Consider the following 17,219-nt stretch of genomic DNA (forward strand, 5'->3'; position numbering starts at 1 on the left):
CGCTAATGCACGCAACTGTTTTGCCAGGTTTTATTTGTGTTGTTTCTCATAAGCGTGCATCCGTTGTCCGTCAACAACACAGTAGTCTGTGCCTTGACTTCAGTGCGCTGACTCTCTCCCCCCCCGCCCCCCGCCCCCTTGCGCTTCAACTACATGCAAAAGGCCCGTTCGCAGTACAGCTACGTTCTGCTGGCAAATGTAAACACACTGAGCCGCTATTTCCTACTTCCGGTCCCCCCGCAGGATGTTTCCCACACAGGATTTTTGCTCCAGTAAATTCCCGCGGAAACAGGTGGATACAATTAAAAGTCAGGCTATGTTTGAGTACATACATTTTTGTCTTGCCCCCTAGTCTAGTGGACCGGAAGTGTCTATCTGTTGCCAAAAACAATCAAATCCAGGTTAAAGTTTTTTTTTTCTTCTTTTTAACCAATCACATCGCTTTGACAGGATCTAGTGAGAGGCGTGGCCAGGGGCGTGGCTATGCTTGTAAAAACCAGGGCAGTGCCCCACCCCTGGCGATTGTCATTGGATGTATCCCTTCATATGCACAGGAGCATAGCGCACACTGATTATTCTGTGTGAAAACTGAAAGGCTTGGTTTTCTGAGTACTGAGTGACAACCAAGACTGTCAGACCAAGTCTTACACGTGTAACAAAACAAGGTTACACATACGATGATTTAATGTTCATTTGAATGCTTTTCAAAAGACGCAAATGGAAAATGACATTCGTAAATCAAGTAATATCAGAGCGCTATGAAATCAGAGCATAATATTACCGGTGTAAGTGCCTGAATAAATGACGCAAATCGGGCTGTATCTCAATAGCATATCCCACGAGGCAGGCATACAGTATATGAAGCAGTGCCCACAGAAAACAATCACACCATGTCTAAAGAACAGTGCATCATGGGAATATTAGCTTGGAAGATGGGAGGCTGAAGACTACAAATCACGTTGAAAGAAAAGTATCTTGAATCAATATAATAGGGCCTCTATAGCCTAAATGTTTGAAAGTTACTCAAACACTGAATAACATAAATCATAGTACTGGCCCTATAGGCAAGGCCCCAGAGGGCATTTTAGAACCGAAAGGGACGCATGCACGTGCGCGCAGCGTGCAATTCTGTTAATTCGGTACAAAAAATGTAGTCCATGAAGTGTAGATGTCGGAGGTTTCTTCTTTTTCTTTTTTCTTCATCCCAAAAGTGGGGGGGATATCCCCTCCCCCCCAATGGAACTGACCCCCCCCCCTCCTGCGTCCCTGCCTATACAGTAGGTGACTGAATAACATAAATTATGTGAGTGCATCATTGACGGCAGTGTGTGAGCTTTTTCAAATCAGCTTTCTTCCGCACATGACACTGACCGTATGGTAAAGCCTAACTGTGCCACGGAGTACAGACCTTTGTTATGGCAAATGCACACACACAGCCCTACCACTTTTCTGCTTGAGAGAGAGAGAGGGGGGGGGGGTGTTACACCAAAATACATAAATCAACATAAATCACCAAATGACTCCACACATAAAGTCCCACCACATAATCCCCCAAAGCATTACCATAGTTAAATAACAACATAAACACCAAAATGAACACACATCCTGCAGCCCAAGTGCAACATGGGAAATCAGCATAGAGAGCTTCAGCGGGCACACCCCATGCAAAACTTGGCAACACTGACAACACAGCTGTTATTAATCAACCACTTAGACAAGAGTACGGCAGATCATTCGGCCTGGTTGAAAATGCTTGAAGGCCTATAAGCATAATTTTAAGCCTATATTTTGTATGTTTCAACTAGTAGTTACACTATTGTATTATGACCAGTAGCACAAGTTACCTACTTTAAATCCCATGAATTGATTTATCATTGAGAAATATAATTGTATATGCTGCTGAACTCAATCCAAACCATTGTTAAGTGGCAAGAAGTGTTGAAGCAACAATTCAAGATCACTTTAGGATATTGCCTGATTTTGCAGATATGAAATCATAAAAAGTATAGCTATCCCACTTTTATGGCCTACAGGTATAATGTGAAGTCACCCTACTATTGAGGGGGGGGGCAATTAATGTATTACCTTATTTGACCATCATTTAATGGTCTAAACAGATTAATCAATTAAAGGAGAATTTCGCCCGACGTTTTTCTTACATTTAAATTGATATTATAATATCCTAGGAGTGGTACAGTAGAAAAAAATCATAACTCCATCCTGAATCGACCGCAGCTAAAAACCAGAGCCTATGAGACTTGCGCTAGATCGCATAATTTAATAGCTTTTTATTTATTATTTTTTTTAGATCTAATCTAGCTGTGGAGAGAGAAAAACATCCACAATGTTTTTGTCCCAGATGGGCCGCCGTAGTCTTTGCAAAGTGATGTAGATGACATCACGGTTGAAATCTCGTCTTGCGAGACTTCCGGGGAGGCGCTTCCGACATAAACACTGTGGCGTTTATTCTGTCCATGAGAACGTTAGATCTCACCCAAAAAAATTTCATCTACATCACTTTGCAAAGACTACGGCGGCCCATCTGGGACAAAAATATTGTGGATGTTTTTCTGTCCACAGCTACGTTAGATCTCACAAAAAGTCCGATAGGCTCTGGTTTTTAGCTGCGGTCGATTCAGAATGGAGTTATGATTTTTTTCTACTGTACCACTCGTCCTAGGATATCATAATATCATATTAAAGTTAAGAAAAACGACGGGCGAAATTCTCCTTTAAGATAATAATCATTAGTTGCAGCCGTAGTAACAGAGATGAGTCAAACGAGTGACTGAATTTATTCTAATGGCAAACAAAGAAAAAACAGTATGAATGTTGTGTGTGTATTACTATTACTATTACACTAAATCACTAGCCTGTCCCTTATACTGTACACAGAAGAGTAATTTATGGACATTATTCTCCATTCATTCATTCTCCGTTTATTTATTATTTTACAACTGGCGGTTTAATTACCAATGGTGTTCAGATAGCTAATAGCTCCTAAAAGTAGCCATTCATTTATTCTCATACAGGGATGTGTCCCATAAGTGCTCTGCCTGCAGTCATCTCATTAAGCAGCAGAACCAGCTTAAGAAACATATTCCACAGGGCCGTGGGGAGGGAAAATAGTGAAAAGTGCACTTTATCAGCTGCTACTGAAGATTCTCTGAAAACCGAGATGAGATTCATTAACTTTAATTACAACCCAGCTCGCTGCCTGAGCTCTATGCCCGATGGTGCAATCAACTGTTTCAGCCATTTCTCTAACTATGCATGAGGAGAGGTTTGCTTGATCCTTTAGGGCCAGTTAAGATTAAGATGCGAGTTGAGAGCAGATGTCATACGATGTAGAACCATTTCGTCTTTGTCTCTGAGCTGGCACATTCCTACAGAAGTGCAACTCATTCTCAAAAGTCTTAATCCTAATCAAACAGAGAGGTATAAGAGGACAGCATCCTAAGCATGCTCTGTGCATGTGAAAACACTCGAAAATACTCCTGCAAACCCAATGAATGAATCCATTTCTGAGTATGCGTAAATCAGATTTGATTGATAGTGTTAAAGACAGCCTTCAAGACAAAATAATAAACAAAACTAATATTCCTGTGTCAGGAGTTTTTAGGTCCTACTATTAAAACTGGGTCACACTCTGTGACATAACACAGTGGTAGGGAGTGACTGATGTCTTTACCATCAGGTGCAGGGGCGTCTTGGTAGGTCCCTTGGCGGACATCTTCTCCCACAGCCCTCTCCTCACGTAGCGGACCGTGGTCCCTGCCAGCTGGAACTCTCCTGGAAGTTCAATCTTCCAGTCGCTGTTGATAGACCTCTTGGTAGAGTCTTTCAGAGCTGTAAGGTGGAGAGAGGAAAAACTGTTAGACCCCCTACAGTATTCCCCACAGACCCCCTACATAAGACAGAGTGTGTGTGTGCGTGTGTTTGTACTTTTAGGATTATGATTAAGGTTAGGGTAGAAGTTAAGGAATGCATCTAGTCAATGTCAATCAGTTGAAAGTCCTCACAAAGTGTGTGTGTGTGTGTGTGTGTGTGTGTGTGTGTGTGTGTGTGTGTGTGTGTGTGTGTGTGTGTGTGTGTGTGTGTGTTTGTTTAGGCAACTTTTGGGGACATTTTTCAGAATACACACCAGTTGATTGGGGACCACTTGAAAATCGGGGACGAAATTTACCGTCCCCAAAGGGAAATCCTTATATTTAATTGTAATCATATTCCCCATGCTCCAAAAGGGCCTTAGCACTTAAAATTACAATTGTCCCCAAATGTCCTTATTTTTAAGGTTTTTGTGTATGTTTTGTGTATAACCCCGCCCCCAAACCACCTCAGGAGTGTGTGCTCTACATTGCCCCCTAGTGAAAGTGTGAAAAGTTGCAATCATAAAATGTATTTCTGTTGACTTCCTGTGTCCCGGTTGCCAGGCAGAAATTAGCTAGCAGAAAACCTAACAAATACAAAACTAAGACGGTAACAGAAAACACAAAAATAAAACAAACTAAACAAAATCCCTCTTTTTGCGCTTTTAAAAAATACATTGAAGTGCTTCATTTAAAATTAATTAATGTTAATGGCCAGCCATCTCTTTAATGCAAATTTCACAATAATTTGTGAAAGGAACTGGTCAATTTGAGGCTGGAAGGTAAATCTTTCCACTGAACTGCTGCCGAGTATATGAAAGATGTTTTTCCCAGATTGTTGTCAAATTTGTAGGGCTTAAAATCAGTAGGTGAAATGCCTGTGAGTATCACTAACCTTGTTAAAGTAATCACAGAAATACTTGGGTGCTACCTTACTTCTAATCCTGTGAACTAAGTACATTTTTAATTGGGATACTCTCTCCTCCACTCTAAAGGGCCAGTCCCACTGAGCACTATAACTATAACTATAAAAAGTATAGTTTTAAATTTTGTTTTTTAAGTCAAGTGGATGGCAGTGTTCACACCAACTTTAAAAAAAAATACAATGGTGAACAATATAGTTATAGTTATCTTTATAGTTATAGTGCTCAGTGGGAATGGCCCTTAAAGGGATATTTCACTTTCAAAAAAACTTTGGGTCATTTTATCGTCTACTCAGGCTTTTGTAAGCCCCCCAGACCGTTTTTAAGTTGCTTGATTTAGTATTTAGATATTTGATAATCATTTTATCAGACACGCCCCCTTCCTATACAAACCCATTATAACTTCAAACTCCATTTTTAACCTGTTAGATTCATCAAAAACACTCGTCCTTGGTTCTGCTGACTCACTCTGCTAAGCCTCTTACAACAAAAAAAATGAAAAAATGTGCACACATGCAGCTGCGTTTGTTAGGCAACTTTTGGGGACATTTTTCAAAATACATTACACTTGCTGAGCTAATAGTATGTTGCTCTTTGGATGCTTGTTCTTCCTTTGTATAAATAACATTATCAGCTAGACTCATTACTTAAACTACTGTTCATTAGCCTAAAATAGGGACAGTTTGACATGGATGTGGATTGTGGTTAAAATACAACTTTGGGTAACATGAGGCCTACTCATTGATGACAAGAGGGCGATCTCTCCCCCAAATACAAGTTCCATGTAGTCACATACAGTATGTGTCAACTTTTCTGGGATTGTATATGAATCTTCTGCCCAAACTTGAAACATGGCTTAGCCAACAGAGGGAATGTACAAACAATCAAATTCAATCACTCAAAATTAAGTTATGAATCAATGTACTATCACAGTACTTTCACATAATCTGGTCATATTAACAAAATAAACATTCATCAAGAGCATTAACTGTATTAAGCCTATATGCGTTTTCAATCAAATATCATAAATTATAGCAGTGATATGTGTTCCAGCATTAGCAGCAAACACATAAGTAACAGCATCATACATAAGCAACAGCAGTAGAATTAAGCAAAGACATAATACACACTAAAAGAAACACTTATCGCACCAGTGGCATTCCCCTCGATGGCTTGATAAGGTCCAGTCTTCCCAGCTTCAATCTTTGATTCCATCCATCCATACATCCATCCATCCATCCATCTTCAAGAATCCTCTCAGCATCCAACACTGCTGCTTTTCACTCTGAACAAACATTTTCCACTTCAGTGTCTCTCCTTCTAATCAGTGATTGACACCAGCTGCTGACTGGTGTAAAAATGTAGACCTGTCCACTTAAAGCCCAATCGGGGACATTTTAGTGGGGGAGGGGTGGAAGCGTAGTTGTATTCACCCAGCCTGTGGTGGACATCAATCATCCACCATGAAAATGTTCAAATGAGCATTTTGAAAGCAAGACTGTCTCTCTCAGTCTTGCTTTCAAAATAAAAGTGTCTTTCTTATTTAGGCTTTTGACAGCACAGTATGTCTCCAAAGCACTAAACAAGTCCACAATGTAAAAACAATTCTCAACATTGATCAGTAAAAAAAATAACATTAACAGCATAATTTTCAATAGCACCATTTAACTTTTTTATTAACAAAAAATAAAACATCTTCACTTAAGTGCAAATTAAAGGGTGATATGTAGCAGGACAAGAGGGTGAATCAACTGCCTCAGAACTGTTGTCTTTTTTCTGCTAATGGTAGTGTCTGTTCTTCTTCACAACTCATGCTCATTTGAAAGGTAAAAACATGTAGATTGTGACATTCCAACCATTAACATAATGTATGATATTAGCTAATAATAAATCACCAAATACTAGAAACAGCAATACATTCATTAAGTAAATTTAGAACCTCACACTTATCTCAGAAGTTAATTTAGAACCTCACACACAATATAACCTGGAGATGAGCATGCATTATGTGCAGCATCAGTTGGAGGCTCTGGTGTTTTTTCCCCCTCTGTCTATAGACCTGGTAGTGAACAGTATTCATACTCTTGGCCTTCTTCATCCCAAACAGTGTAACTCTGTACCTGTATCTTTTAGATCACTGTGAGTGGCATTAGGTTCCCCATGCACTGTATTCAGACCAGGCATGCCACTTCCCAGGAGTACTCTCAGGGCAGATACCTTGCCCTTTCCACAGGCGTAGGATACAGCACATCCTGACAGGGCATGCATCCCCAGGAGACCCTGGCATTTCTCGCCCAATGCCCTGACAGTGGCATTTATGTTCAGGATGGTGCCATCCCATTGTACTGCAGAATGAACATTGGCCTTCCAAACCCAGCACACTAACAGGACAAATACATCTGTGTCATCACTTAAGATTTGTATGGTATGTGCCCCTGCTCCAGCAGCTTGCAGCACGTAGCTAATGAGGGTGATGTCAGCCTCCTCATGGTTTACGATGCAGTCCATGTTATTCACAACAGGATCTTATCAGCAGTGAGGTCATATGTGCAAAGAAGGCATGATAGCTGCATCTTGTTTGATGCGCTCTTCATCACAGCTCATCACTTTAATGGTCAAAGATGACAAATATCTCATCAGTTCCAAGCAGTGTAGGCTTTGTTGAGGCGTGATTTAATGCTAGAGGCAATGTCCCCAATTGTACCTGCCACAGGACAGACAATGTGGTAGAGCACCCTATCTCAGGCAACCATATTCATCGATCAGTGATGGTGGAACAGGGCTGAGCTCATGATCAAAGACATCTTTCAAATCTATACCACACTGCTATGCCGACGACTAAGAGTCGAGCAAAGGACCTCCATGTCATAAACTGCCTTGCCAGTGACGGCTTTCTTCATCACCTCCATGGTACTCTCTTCTCAATAGTGTTATGGAAGCCTTCTGGAAGAGACGCTACAAAGTCATGGCTCTGCTGTTCACCAATCTGAAGAGCATTCTACGCATTCACAGAGTTTTGAGCCACCTGTCCATTCACAATGTTGTACAGGAATTTCTGATTATCTTTCAAGGGATGAGAGTGTTTCTGGAACTCCTCCATGATTTTAACACAATCCCATTGATCCAGCTCTCTGTGTCTCTCACCTTTCTCCTCATGTTTCCCACAACTCTGATTCTCCTTTCCTTCCACATGTGCATATTCCTCCTCTGGATTATCTGCCGTTTCCTGACTTGTGTACATTTCTTCCACTATCTGGGAAAGATGGGAACAAATAAGGAATTGATCCACACTGCAACTTGTTGTTCATTGGTTGAGAGGCCTTTCAAACCACCTTGTCCTTTCCCTTGTTTAATGTAAGTCTGCTCACCAAACTGGTCAGCAGGTACAGCAGTTCCACCGTCAGAGTGGCGGCAGACATGAGCCCCAGCTAAAAGATCCTGCTTGGCCTCATGTGGAAGATTTTGCACCATCTTGAGGTACCAGGTGATGTACCATGCATACTTATGGTGCCCAGCAGCAAAGAAGTACAGGACCATCTGCTTGAGGCAGTGTTGCTGTAGGAGGAAGTATCCCCCTCTCTCTGCACAAAGTAAACGCAGTGCAATAAAGGTAGGACAAACCAGGCAGTCCACCCAGAGTCTACCAGTAGGGTGCTCACGTGCCATGTCCAGATATTCTGATATAGCTCCATCAGTCTATGGTCCATCTTTCAGAAAATCTTGGAGGACGACGTATTGGAAAGAAGTATCCGATATGCACAAAGTGTATTTGTCCAGGATTTGCCATTGAGAATGTTGGCAGGTGCTCATAAAAACATTGTTTACGTATTACGCAACATTCAGGGTCGGCATTATGAGTTTATTTTTGAAATAATTCATATTGTGACTAACCCTTTTAAATGGACATTAGACATGGATCTAGATGAATGATTAATGATCATCTTCCTGAATTCACTACAAGCAAAAATATATTATATAATATTTCCTGGTTTTGGCCCAATTAGTACATATTGTATGCAAATTATGCAAATGAGAAAAGTTTGCGTAATTTAATTATGGCAAGAGATTCATTTATGGACATCAACACAGACTTCGAGTCCAAAATCACATTTCTAAATTGAGTGAAAGCAAAGAAATCCAGATTTGTTTTCCTTCCCCCCACTAAAGTGTCCCCAATCGGTCTTAAGTGGACAGGTCTTTTTTTGCCCCTCTCCCTGCAATACAAGCGTTTGTTTAGGCAACTTTTGGGGACATTTTTCAGAATACACACCAGTTGATTGGGGACCACTTGACAAGGCACATGGTTTGGGACTATACAGTTGGGGTGAGAATGTTGATCTTGTGGTCTTAACACCTAATGGTGCCATGAACAGTCGGTTTGAGTAGAATCCAGCAAATAAGATGTCTCTATACCAGCTCATCAGTGGTGGTCACACACGTGGGATAATACACCCTCTCATCTTATCAGCTAATAGTAGTAGAGCTCCCTGCCCTCTTTGACTACACACCGTACTTGTGTTTTAAAATCTGTTGCAGGACTCATGTGTTCTACCTGTTAATTTGCTTTTGCCTTTACAATAAAGCCCAGGACACATTTTCATGGTGGATGATTTATGTCCACCACAGGCTAGGTGAATACAACTACGCTTCCACCCCTCCCCCACTAAAATGTCCCCGATTGGGCTTTAAGTGGACAGGTCTACATTTTTACACCAGTCAGCAGCTGGTGTCAATCACTGATTAGAAGGAGAGACACAGAAGTGGAAAATGTTTGTTCAGACTCAGAGTGAAAAGCAGCAGTGTTGGATGCTGAGAGGAGGCATATATTTTTGCCCTTACCCCACTAATCTCCGTAATACAATCACACGCTCTAAGCAACTTAGCAACACAGAACCTAAGCATGGAATTGAAGTCACATGGTTTGGAACTATACAATTGGGGTGGGAATGTTGATCTTGTGGTCTTTACACCTAATGGTGCCATGAACAGTAAATGCAATTTTACATGTAAATAATATTTTGGTACTTTGGGGATGGCAGGAGGGTTGCCCATGTTAGTTTTCAACGTATAGTGTTTCACACTGCCTTCTGCACCCTGTGAACCATTCAAGTGATACCAGGGCCAATCAGAGGCTAATTAGAGGCACCTGTTGGCTTGTCATCTGCTGACATGCCCTCAAATCAACCAGAATGGAAGAAAAAGGGACAATCCTTGCTTTTTCTAAGGGGTTCTGTAGTCTGGTAGGAAGGGGGGGGGGGGTCCCATCAAGGTCAAGGTAAACTTTATTGTCCACAAGGGAAATTTGTCTTGGGCTTTCACCCCTGCTGCAGCCACACACAAGACATCAATGACAAAAGACATAGTAGAAATACATCCAGAGGGGGGACACAACATTACACAAGTGCACAAATAGTGATCAATCAAATCTCTCAGTCAGTGCTGTTTCAGAGCCTCGTTCAACATTTGAGTTGATGCTGGTACAAACGATTTTTTAAACCCAATATACTTCCACTTTGGTTCACTGTACCCTCTACCAGAAGGCAGAAGTTCAAACTTTCCATGTAAAACATTGTAGTTTACTACAGAGACTGTCCACGTGTATTCCAGGTTAGTGAGTTGTCAATAAAAATGCCCAAGTATTTATATGAAGAAACCTGTGAGATGGTCGAGTCATGAATGACCACGGGCCTGTGGTCACCAATGCTCATGGGGTCGAACACCATCTCCTGTGTCTTCCTAACGTCAAGAACAAGGTGGTTGTCATCACACCATTTTACAAACCTCTGTACCTCTAAAAAATTGTCAGCTAAATCTCTATCCTTATCCAGTAGGGATAAGATGGCAGTATCATCCGAGAATTTTATGATGTAATTATTCGGTTTCCCACTTCTACACTCATTTGTGTACAAAGTAAAAAGGACCGGTGAGCTAACGCAGCCCTGAGGTGCTCCAGTACTTAAGGTTCTGGGCTCTGACAAAGTACCATTCACACTGACCCTTTGAGTATGTTCAGTTAAAAAGGAATAATACCACCTGATGATAAGGGGATGGACATTATGGTCCCTCAACCTCTTAATTAAGAGATGTGACTGTATTGTATTAAATGCTGAGCTAAAATCTACGAGAAGAAGGCATGCATAAGCTTTGTTATTTTCCAAGTGTTTCAAAAGAAATTAATCCAAGGCCAAAACTGTATCCTCTATACACCTGTTACTCCTGTAAGCAAACTGAAAAGTATCCAATGAACAACCAACCAGGCGTGCAAACAGCCCCGAGGTGAAAAAGGTGACAACATGTTGTTTTCTTTCGGGTCAGGTGTCACACAATTGCCCTATTTGGGTTCAAAAAGGTGACTGTAGCTGAAAAGTGACACTTTTGCATGTCTGCCAACCGCTGCCTTCAATAGACTGACAATGATTTTCTCAAAACACTTCATAATTACTGAAGTCAAAGCGACTGGGCGGTAGTCATTATTTTCCTTGCAGCAGGCCTTTTTGGGAACAGGGATTATAGTAGAATCTTTCCAGATGGACGGAACCGTAAGCGAGTGCAGTGACTTTTGGTAGATGGGACACCAAGCCTCTGCAAGTTCCTGACTGCATGAATGCAGCAGCCGGCCACATATCACGTCTGGACCTGAGGCCTTGTACATGTATGTGCAAATATCTTCTGGACTTCATATTGATCCACAGTAATTCCCAGATCACTGTGTGAAATTGTTTGCAGATATCCTGCAGGCAGGAGACTGCAGGCAAAATTAAAACCTGACACTATATTTTCAATTGGGGATGGATGTGTGTATCAAGCACATCAAGGAATGAGACCTCAGACTTTCGAGAAATTGGTCTTCCATGATATCCAAACAACAATAAGCTCAGTAAGACAGTAACACGAAGATGTACCAGTTGTAACAGTTGTGCAGCCAAACTGTAAAGAATGGTGCATGTGTTTTTCCCAAACAAATGTCAACACGTCATTGGCAGTGAGTGAGTTAATGGGGCTGGAGGAAAATGTGCTGTTGTGGGGGTGCATGTTATACTGGTCTTGTAGTTTGCCTATTTGTGTCGACTGCTCGCTTATTTTGATATGTCCAGAATAGAAACGCTGGAGTTCATGTGGTTAATCTGAACATATCCCTTTATATAGTCCAGTTTGCACCATTATCAAGGCCCAGAAATTACCTTTTTGTCCACTATCCAGAGTGGCTAATACGTAGCTGTTGGTTTAATGTTCTGCATGTCTTCACAAGAGCTTGTACATCTGCGTTCAGTTAAAACAAATATATCCTACAATTAATAAAATGCATTGACCCCAAAATGTACTTCCTGTGTTTGTGATTTGAGAAAAGTAGACCCCACAATCTATCAGTTTGTGTATAACCTAATACCCCAAAGGTGGCTTACGGTAGTTTGTGTATAACCTAATACCCCAAAGGTGGCTTACAGCAGTTTGTGTATACTAGCCTAATACCCCAAAGGTGGCTTACAGTAGTTTGTGTATAGCCTAATACCCCAAAGGTGGCTTACAGTAGTTTGTGTATAGCCTAATACCCCAAAGGTGGCTTACAGTAGTTTGTGTATACTAGCCTAATACCCAAAAGGTGGCTTACAGTAGTTTGTGTATACTAGCCTAATACCCCAAAGGTGGCTTACAGTAGTTTGTGTATAGCCTCATACCCCAAAGGTGGCTTACAGTAGTTTGTGTATACTAGCCTAATACCCCAAAGGTGGCTTACAGTAGTTTGTGTATACTAGCCTAATACCCCAAAGGTGGCTTACAGTAGTTTGTGTATAGCCTAATACCCCAAAGGTGGCTTACAGTAGTTTGTGTATACTAGCCTAATACCCCAAAGGTGGCTTACAGTAGTTTGTGTATAACCTAATACCCCAAAGGTGGCTTACAGTAGTTTGTGTATACTAGCCTAATACCCCAAAGGTGGCTTACAGTAGTTTGTGTATAGCCTAATACCCCAAAGGTGGCTTACAGTAGTTTGTGTATACTAGCCTAATACCCCAAAGGTGGCTTACAGTAGTTTGTGTATAGCCTAATACCCCAAAGGTGGCTTACAGTAGTTTGTGTATAGCTTGTGTATAGCCTAATACCCCAAAGGTGGCTTACAGTAGTTTGTGTATAGCCTAATACCCCAAAGGTGGCTTACAGTAGTTTGTGTATAGCCTAATACCCCAAAGGTGGCTTACAGTAGTTTGTGTATACTAGCCTAATACCCCAAAGGTGGCTTACAGTAGTTTGTGTATACTAGCCTAATACCCCAAAGGTGGCTTACAGTAGTTTGTGTATAACCTAATACCCCAAAGGTGGCTTACAGTAGTTTGTGTATACTAGCCTAATACCCCAAAGGTGGCTTACAGTAGTTTGTGTATAGCCTAATACCCCAAAGGTGGCTTACAGCAGTTTGTGTATACTAGCCTAATACCCCAAAGGTGGCTTACAGTAGTTTGTGTATAGCCTAATACCCCAAAGGTGGCTTACAGTAGTTTGTGTATAGCCTAATACCCCAAAGGTGGCTTACAGTAGTTTGTGTATACTAGCCTAATACCCCAAAGGTGTCTTACAGTAGTTTGTGTATACTAGCCTAATACCCCAAAGGTGGCTTACAGTAGTTTGTGTATAGCCTAATACCCCAAAGGTGGCTTACAGTAGCTTGTGTATACTAGCCTAATACCCCAAAGGTGGCTTACAGTAGTTTGTGTATAGCCTAATACCCCAAAGGTGGCTTACAGTAGTTTGTGTATACTAGCCTAATACCCCAAAGGTGGCTTACAGTAGTTTGTGTATAGCCTAATACCCCAAAGGTGGCTTACAGTAGTTTGTGTATACTAGCCTAATACCCCAAAGGTGGCTTACAGTAGTTTGTGTATAACCTAATACCCCAAAGGTGGCTTACAGTAGTTTGTGTATACTAGCCTAATACCCCAAAGGTGGCTTACAGTAGTTTGTGTATACTAGCCTAATACCCCAAAGGTGGCTTACAGTAGTTTGTGTATAGCCTAATACCCCAAAGGTGGCTTACAGTAGTTTGTGTATACTAGCCTAATACCCCAAAGGTGGCTTACAGTAGTTTGTGTATAACCTAATACCCCAAAGGTGGCTTACAGTAGTTTGTGTATACTAGCCTAATACCCCAAAGGTGGCTTACAGTAGTTTGTGTATAGCCTAATACCCAAAGGTGGCTTACAGTAGTTTGTGTATACTAGCCTAATACCCCAAAGGTGGCTTACAGTAGTTTGTGTATAACCTAATACCCCAAAGGTGGCTTACAGTAGTTTGTGTATACTAGCCTAATACCCCAAAGGTGGCTTACAGTAGTTTGTGTATACTAGCCTAATACCCCAAAGGTGGCTTACAGTAGTTTGTGTATAGCCTAATACCCCAAAGGTGGCTTACAGTAGTTTGTGTATAGTCTAATACCCCAAAGGTGGCTTACACTAGTTTGTGTATACTAGCCTAATACCCCAAAGGTGGCTTACAGTAGTTTGTGTATACTAGCCTAATACCCCAAAGGTGGCTTATAGTAGTTTGTGTATAACCTAATACCCCAAAGGTGGCTTACAGTAGTTTGTGTATACTAGCCTAATACCCCAAAGGTGGCTTACAGTAGTTTGTGTATAGCCTAATACCCCAAAGGTGGCTTACAGTAGTTTGTGTATACTAGCCTAATACCCCAAAGGTGGCTTACAGTAGTTTGTGTATAGCCTAATACCCCAAAGGTGGCCTACAATAGTTTGTGTATACTAGCCTAATACCCCAAAGGTGGCTTACAGTAGTTTGTGTATAGCCAAATACCCCAAAGGTGGCTTACAGTAGTTTGTGTATAGCCTAATACCTCAAAGGTGGCTTACAGTAGTTTGTGTATAGCCTAATACCCCAAAGCTGTTTCACAAAACTTGAACAACAGGACACGGATTAATAAAGCTTGGCCGTTATCCTGGTCCGGAGCAAGCTAACTTCACAGCTAAGTTTCCATGATAACTAAAGCGGGATTTCCTTCGTGAAACCGAGTCATGGCTGAGCCTGGCTTGTTTAAGCCAGGATATCTGCTAAATCCTAATCTACCCTTTGTGAAACAGGCCCTAGTTCTTTTTGAACAGTGACATGCTTGTGACATGGAAAGTGACAATACAGAGAAGGCATTGATTGATTGATTGATTGATTGAATACTTTATTAGCAGTTTGCAAACAAAAAGCTTAAACAGTTTAGAATACAGGGTCTGCTAAAAGGATCTACACAAAAAGCCAAGCTTGTTTCAATTGTGGTCCTTTGTACTCAATTCATAGAAACATTGATCAGATAAACAGCAACACTATGTGGAACAGCATGTAATAGTTATTTACAAAAATAAAATAAAAAAATTGAAGAGGACTATTTACAGTGAAACAGGTCGGGGGTGGGAGGCTATTTTTTTTGTTTACAGGGGCCAGTTTCAATTTGCAACCTCCTGTAGGTGCTCTATTAGGGCGGTTTTGAAGGAGAGTAGGGATTTATTCTCCTTTAGAGCCTTTGGTAGGGCATTCCACATTTTAGTGACATAGCATAACAGATGATATCACTGAAAAGTGCAGTATAGAGCAGCCAGGATATGTCCCCAGAACCCCAAAGGTGGCTTAAAGTAGGCTGTGTGTATAGACCAAAGCCCCGAAGGTGACTTCCTGTTGTGTGAAATAAGCCCCGCCCAAGTCCCGAAAAGTGGGTTAAATATGATTGTCCCCAATCTCAGGGTAAAAAATCATACTTTTAAAATAAAGCTTAAATCAAAAATATCAAGACATATTGGTAAAGTGGGCACCCTCTGAACACCAACAGTGGTCACAGCTTCTCTCTAACCCATTCAGAAAGGGTAGCCCCCGAAAGGGGGGTGTCCTGACATACGTACCCAAAAGTAGTCTAAACAAACAGGGGTGTGTGTGTGTGTGTGTGTGTGTGTGTGTGTGTGTGTGTGTGTGTGTGTGTGTGTTTTCCAGGCAAAGGCCACATTTGGGGACAAATGTTGGTCATTAAAGTAGAGAATCAGGGACAGCATTTCAGATTGAGGACAAATTTGCAGTCCCCAATTTCATTTTACTGCAGTTTTATAAAGTTAGGGTTTGGTTTTGATTGGTTATTGGTTGGTCAATGCAATTTCCCTAGAGTTTGATTGTAAAGCAATTGTGTGTGTGTGTGTGTGTGTGTGTGTGTGTGTGTGTGTGTGTGTGTGTGTGTGTGTGTGTGTGTGTGTGTGTGTGTGTGTGTGTGTGTGTGTGTGTGTGTCTCTCCACTACAGTAGCTGACGGTATTCCTGCAATGACCTCAGTTATACAATCATTTGATAAACCTGCTGTTATACTTGATGACAAACTGAAAACTTCACAGCGAGAGTTGCTAAAGAGTGTGGACTCTTTTCCAGTGGACCTGATACAGGTTAATTGAATCAAAGCCAAAGAACCAGACTAATCCTCTAACTAAGTGACGTTTTGAAGGGGGGCTGCAAAGCAGATCCAATAATCAGAAAAATACAAAAAAATAAAAATGAATAAAAAGGCCAGTGGGGTCAGTGCAGTTCAGTTCCTGAGCCGCTCCCTCCCTCAACCACACAAAAGCTGCCTGGGCTCGGCTGTTAAAAGAACCCTTGATGTGGATTTGGGTTTTTCTGAAGCCCAGCCAACTGACTACCTCACCACATGTCCAGAGTTAGTCCACATCCCTCTGTGAGGCTATGTGTTGTTGGGCCCTGTGCCAAAGAGGAACTATACAACTATAGACCCGGGATGGGTTAATCCACGAGAGAATCACTTCTGCCTGCTTAGAGCTGCACAGGAGTGAAGTAGGTGTGTGTGTGTGTGTGTGTGTGTGTGTGTGTGTGTGTGTGTGTGTGTGTGTGTGTGTGTGTGTGTGTGTGTGTGTGTGTGTGTGTGTGTGTGTGTGTGTGTGTGTGTGTGTGTGTGTGTGTGTGTGTGCGCTCGCGTTCTCACTAACAAGAGTAGTAGTGAGGGAATACATTTTGAGATATCAGACATTACATAAGATGCAAGCAGTCTCCGGCCAGATTCATGTTATTATAATAAGTCTATTGTTGGAATGATTTGACTTCTCCGGACTTGTTCCGGATATAATTAAATGGAGAGTCAGTCTGTTCCAATGTACTATAATGACTATCAACTGCCAGAGCAAATCAGATCTTCATTTGGATAATAAGTGCTAAGAAAGGGATAATACAGCAACTCTCCTCACAGACACATGACAAGTTTTTAACAATTTACTGGACACGAAATCCTGACATCCACACAAACAGTATTAACGCCCATTTCATAATCTCCTCTTAAAAAGCAGGTTTTTGCCGCAGAAAAACATGATTTGCATGTTTGCAATATGGGGGAATATACAGCAGGCCTTAGTGTGCAAAAAAGTAACGTTTGAGGGGTCTTTGAAGAC

The 17,219-nt window shown here is 41.5% G+C and overlaps 1 protein-coding gene across 2 annotated transcripts in view; it reads right to left on the minus strand.

Annotated features, from left to right (window-relative positions):
• The window catches only part of adamts17 (ADAM metallopeptidase with thrombospondin type 1 motif, 17), a 104,883-nt gene that overhangs the window by 24,630 nt on the left and 63,034 nt on the right, over nucleotides 1-17,219 (minus strand). For both annotated transcript variants that reach the window (XM_080437812.1, XM_080437811.1), the window contains one exon: nucleotides 3,692-3,849. In XM_080437812.1, coding sequence (XP_080293938.1) covers nucleotides 3,692-3,849 — 158 coding nt within the window. The remainder of the gene's footprint in view (nucleotides 1-3,691; nucleotides 3,850-17,219) is intronic.

The sequence above is a fragment of the Gymnoscopelus braueri genome, assembly GCF_963280865.1.
Source record: "Gymnoscopelus braueri genome assembly, chromosome: 1".
Taxonomy (NCBI): domain Eukaryota; kingdom Metazoa; phylum Chordata; class Actinopteri; order Myctophiformes; family Myctophidae; genus Gymnoscopelus; species Gymnoscopelus braueri.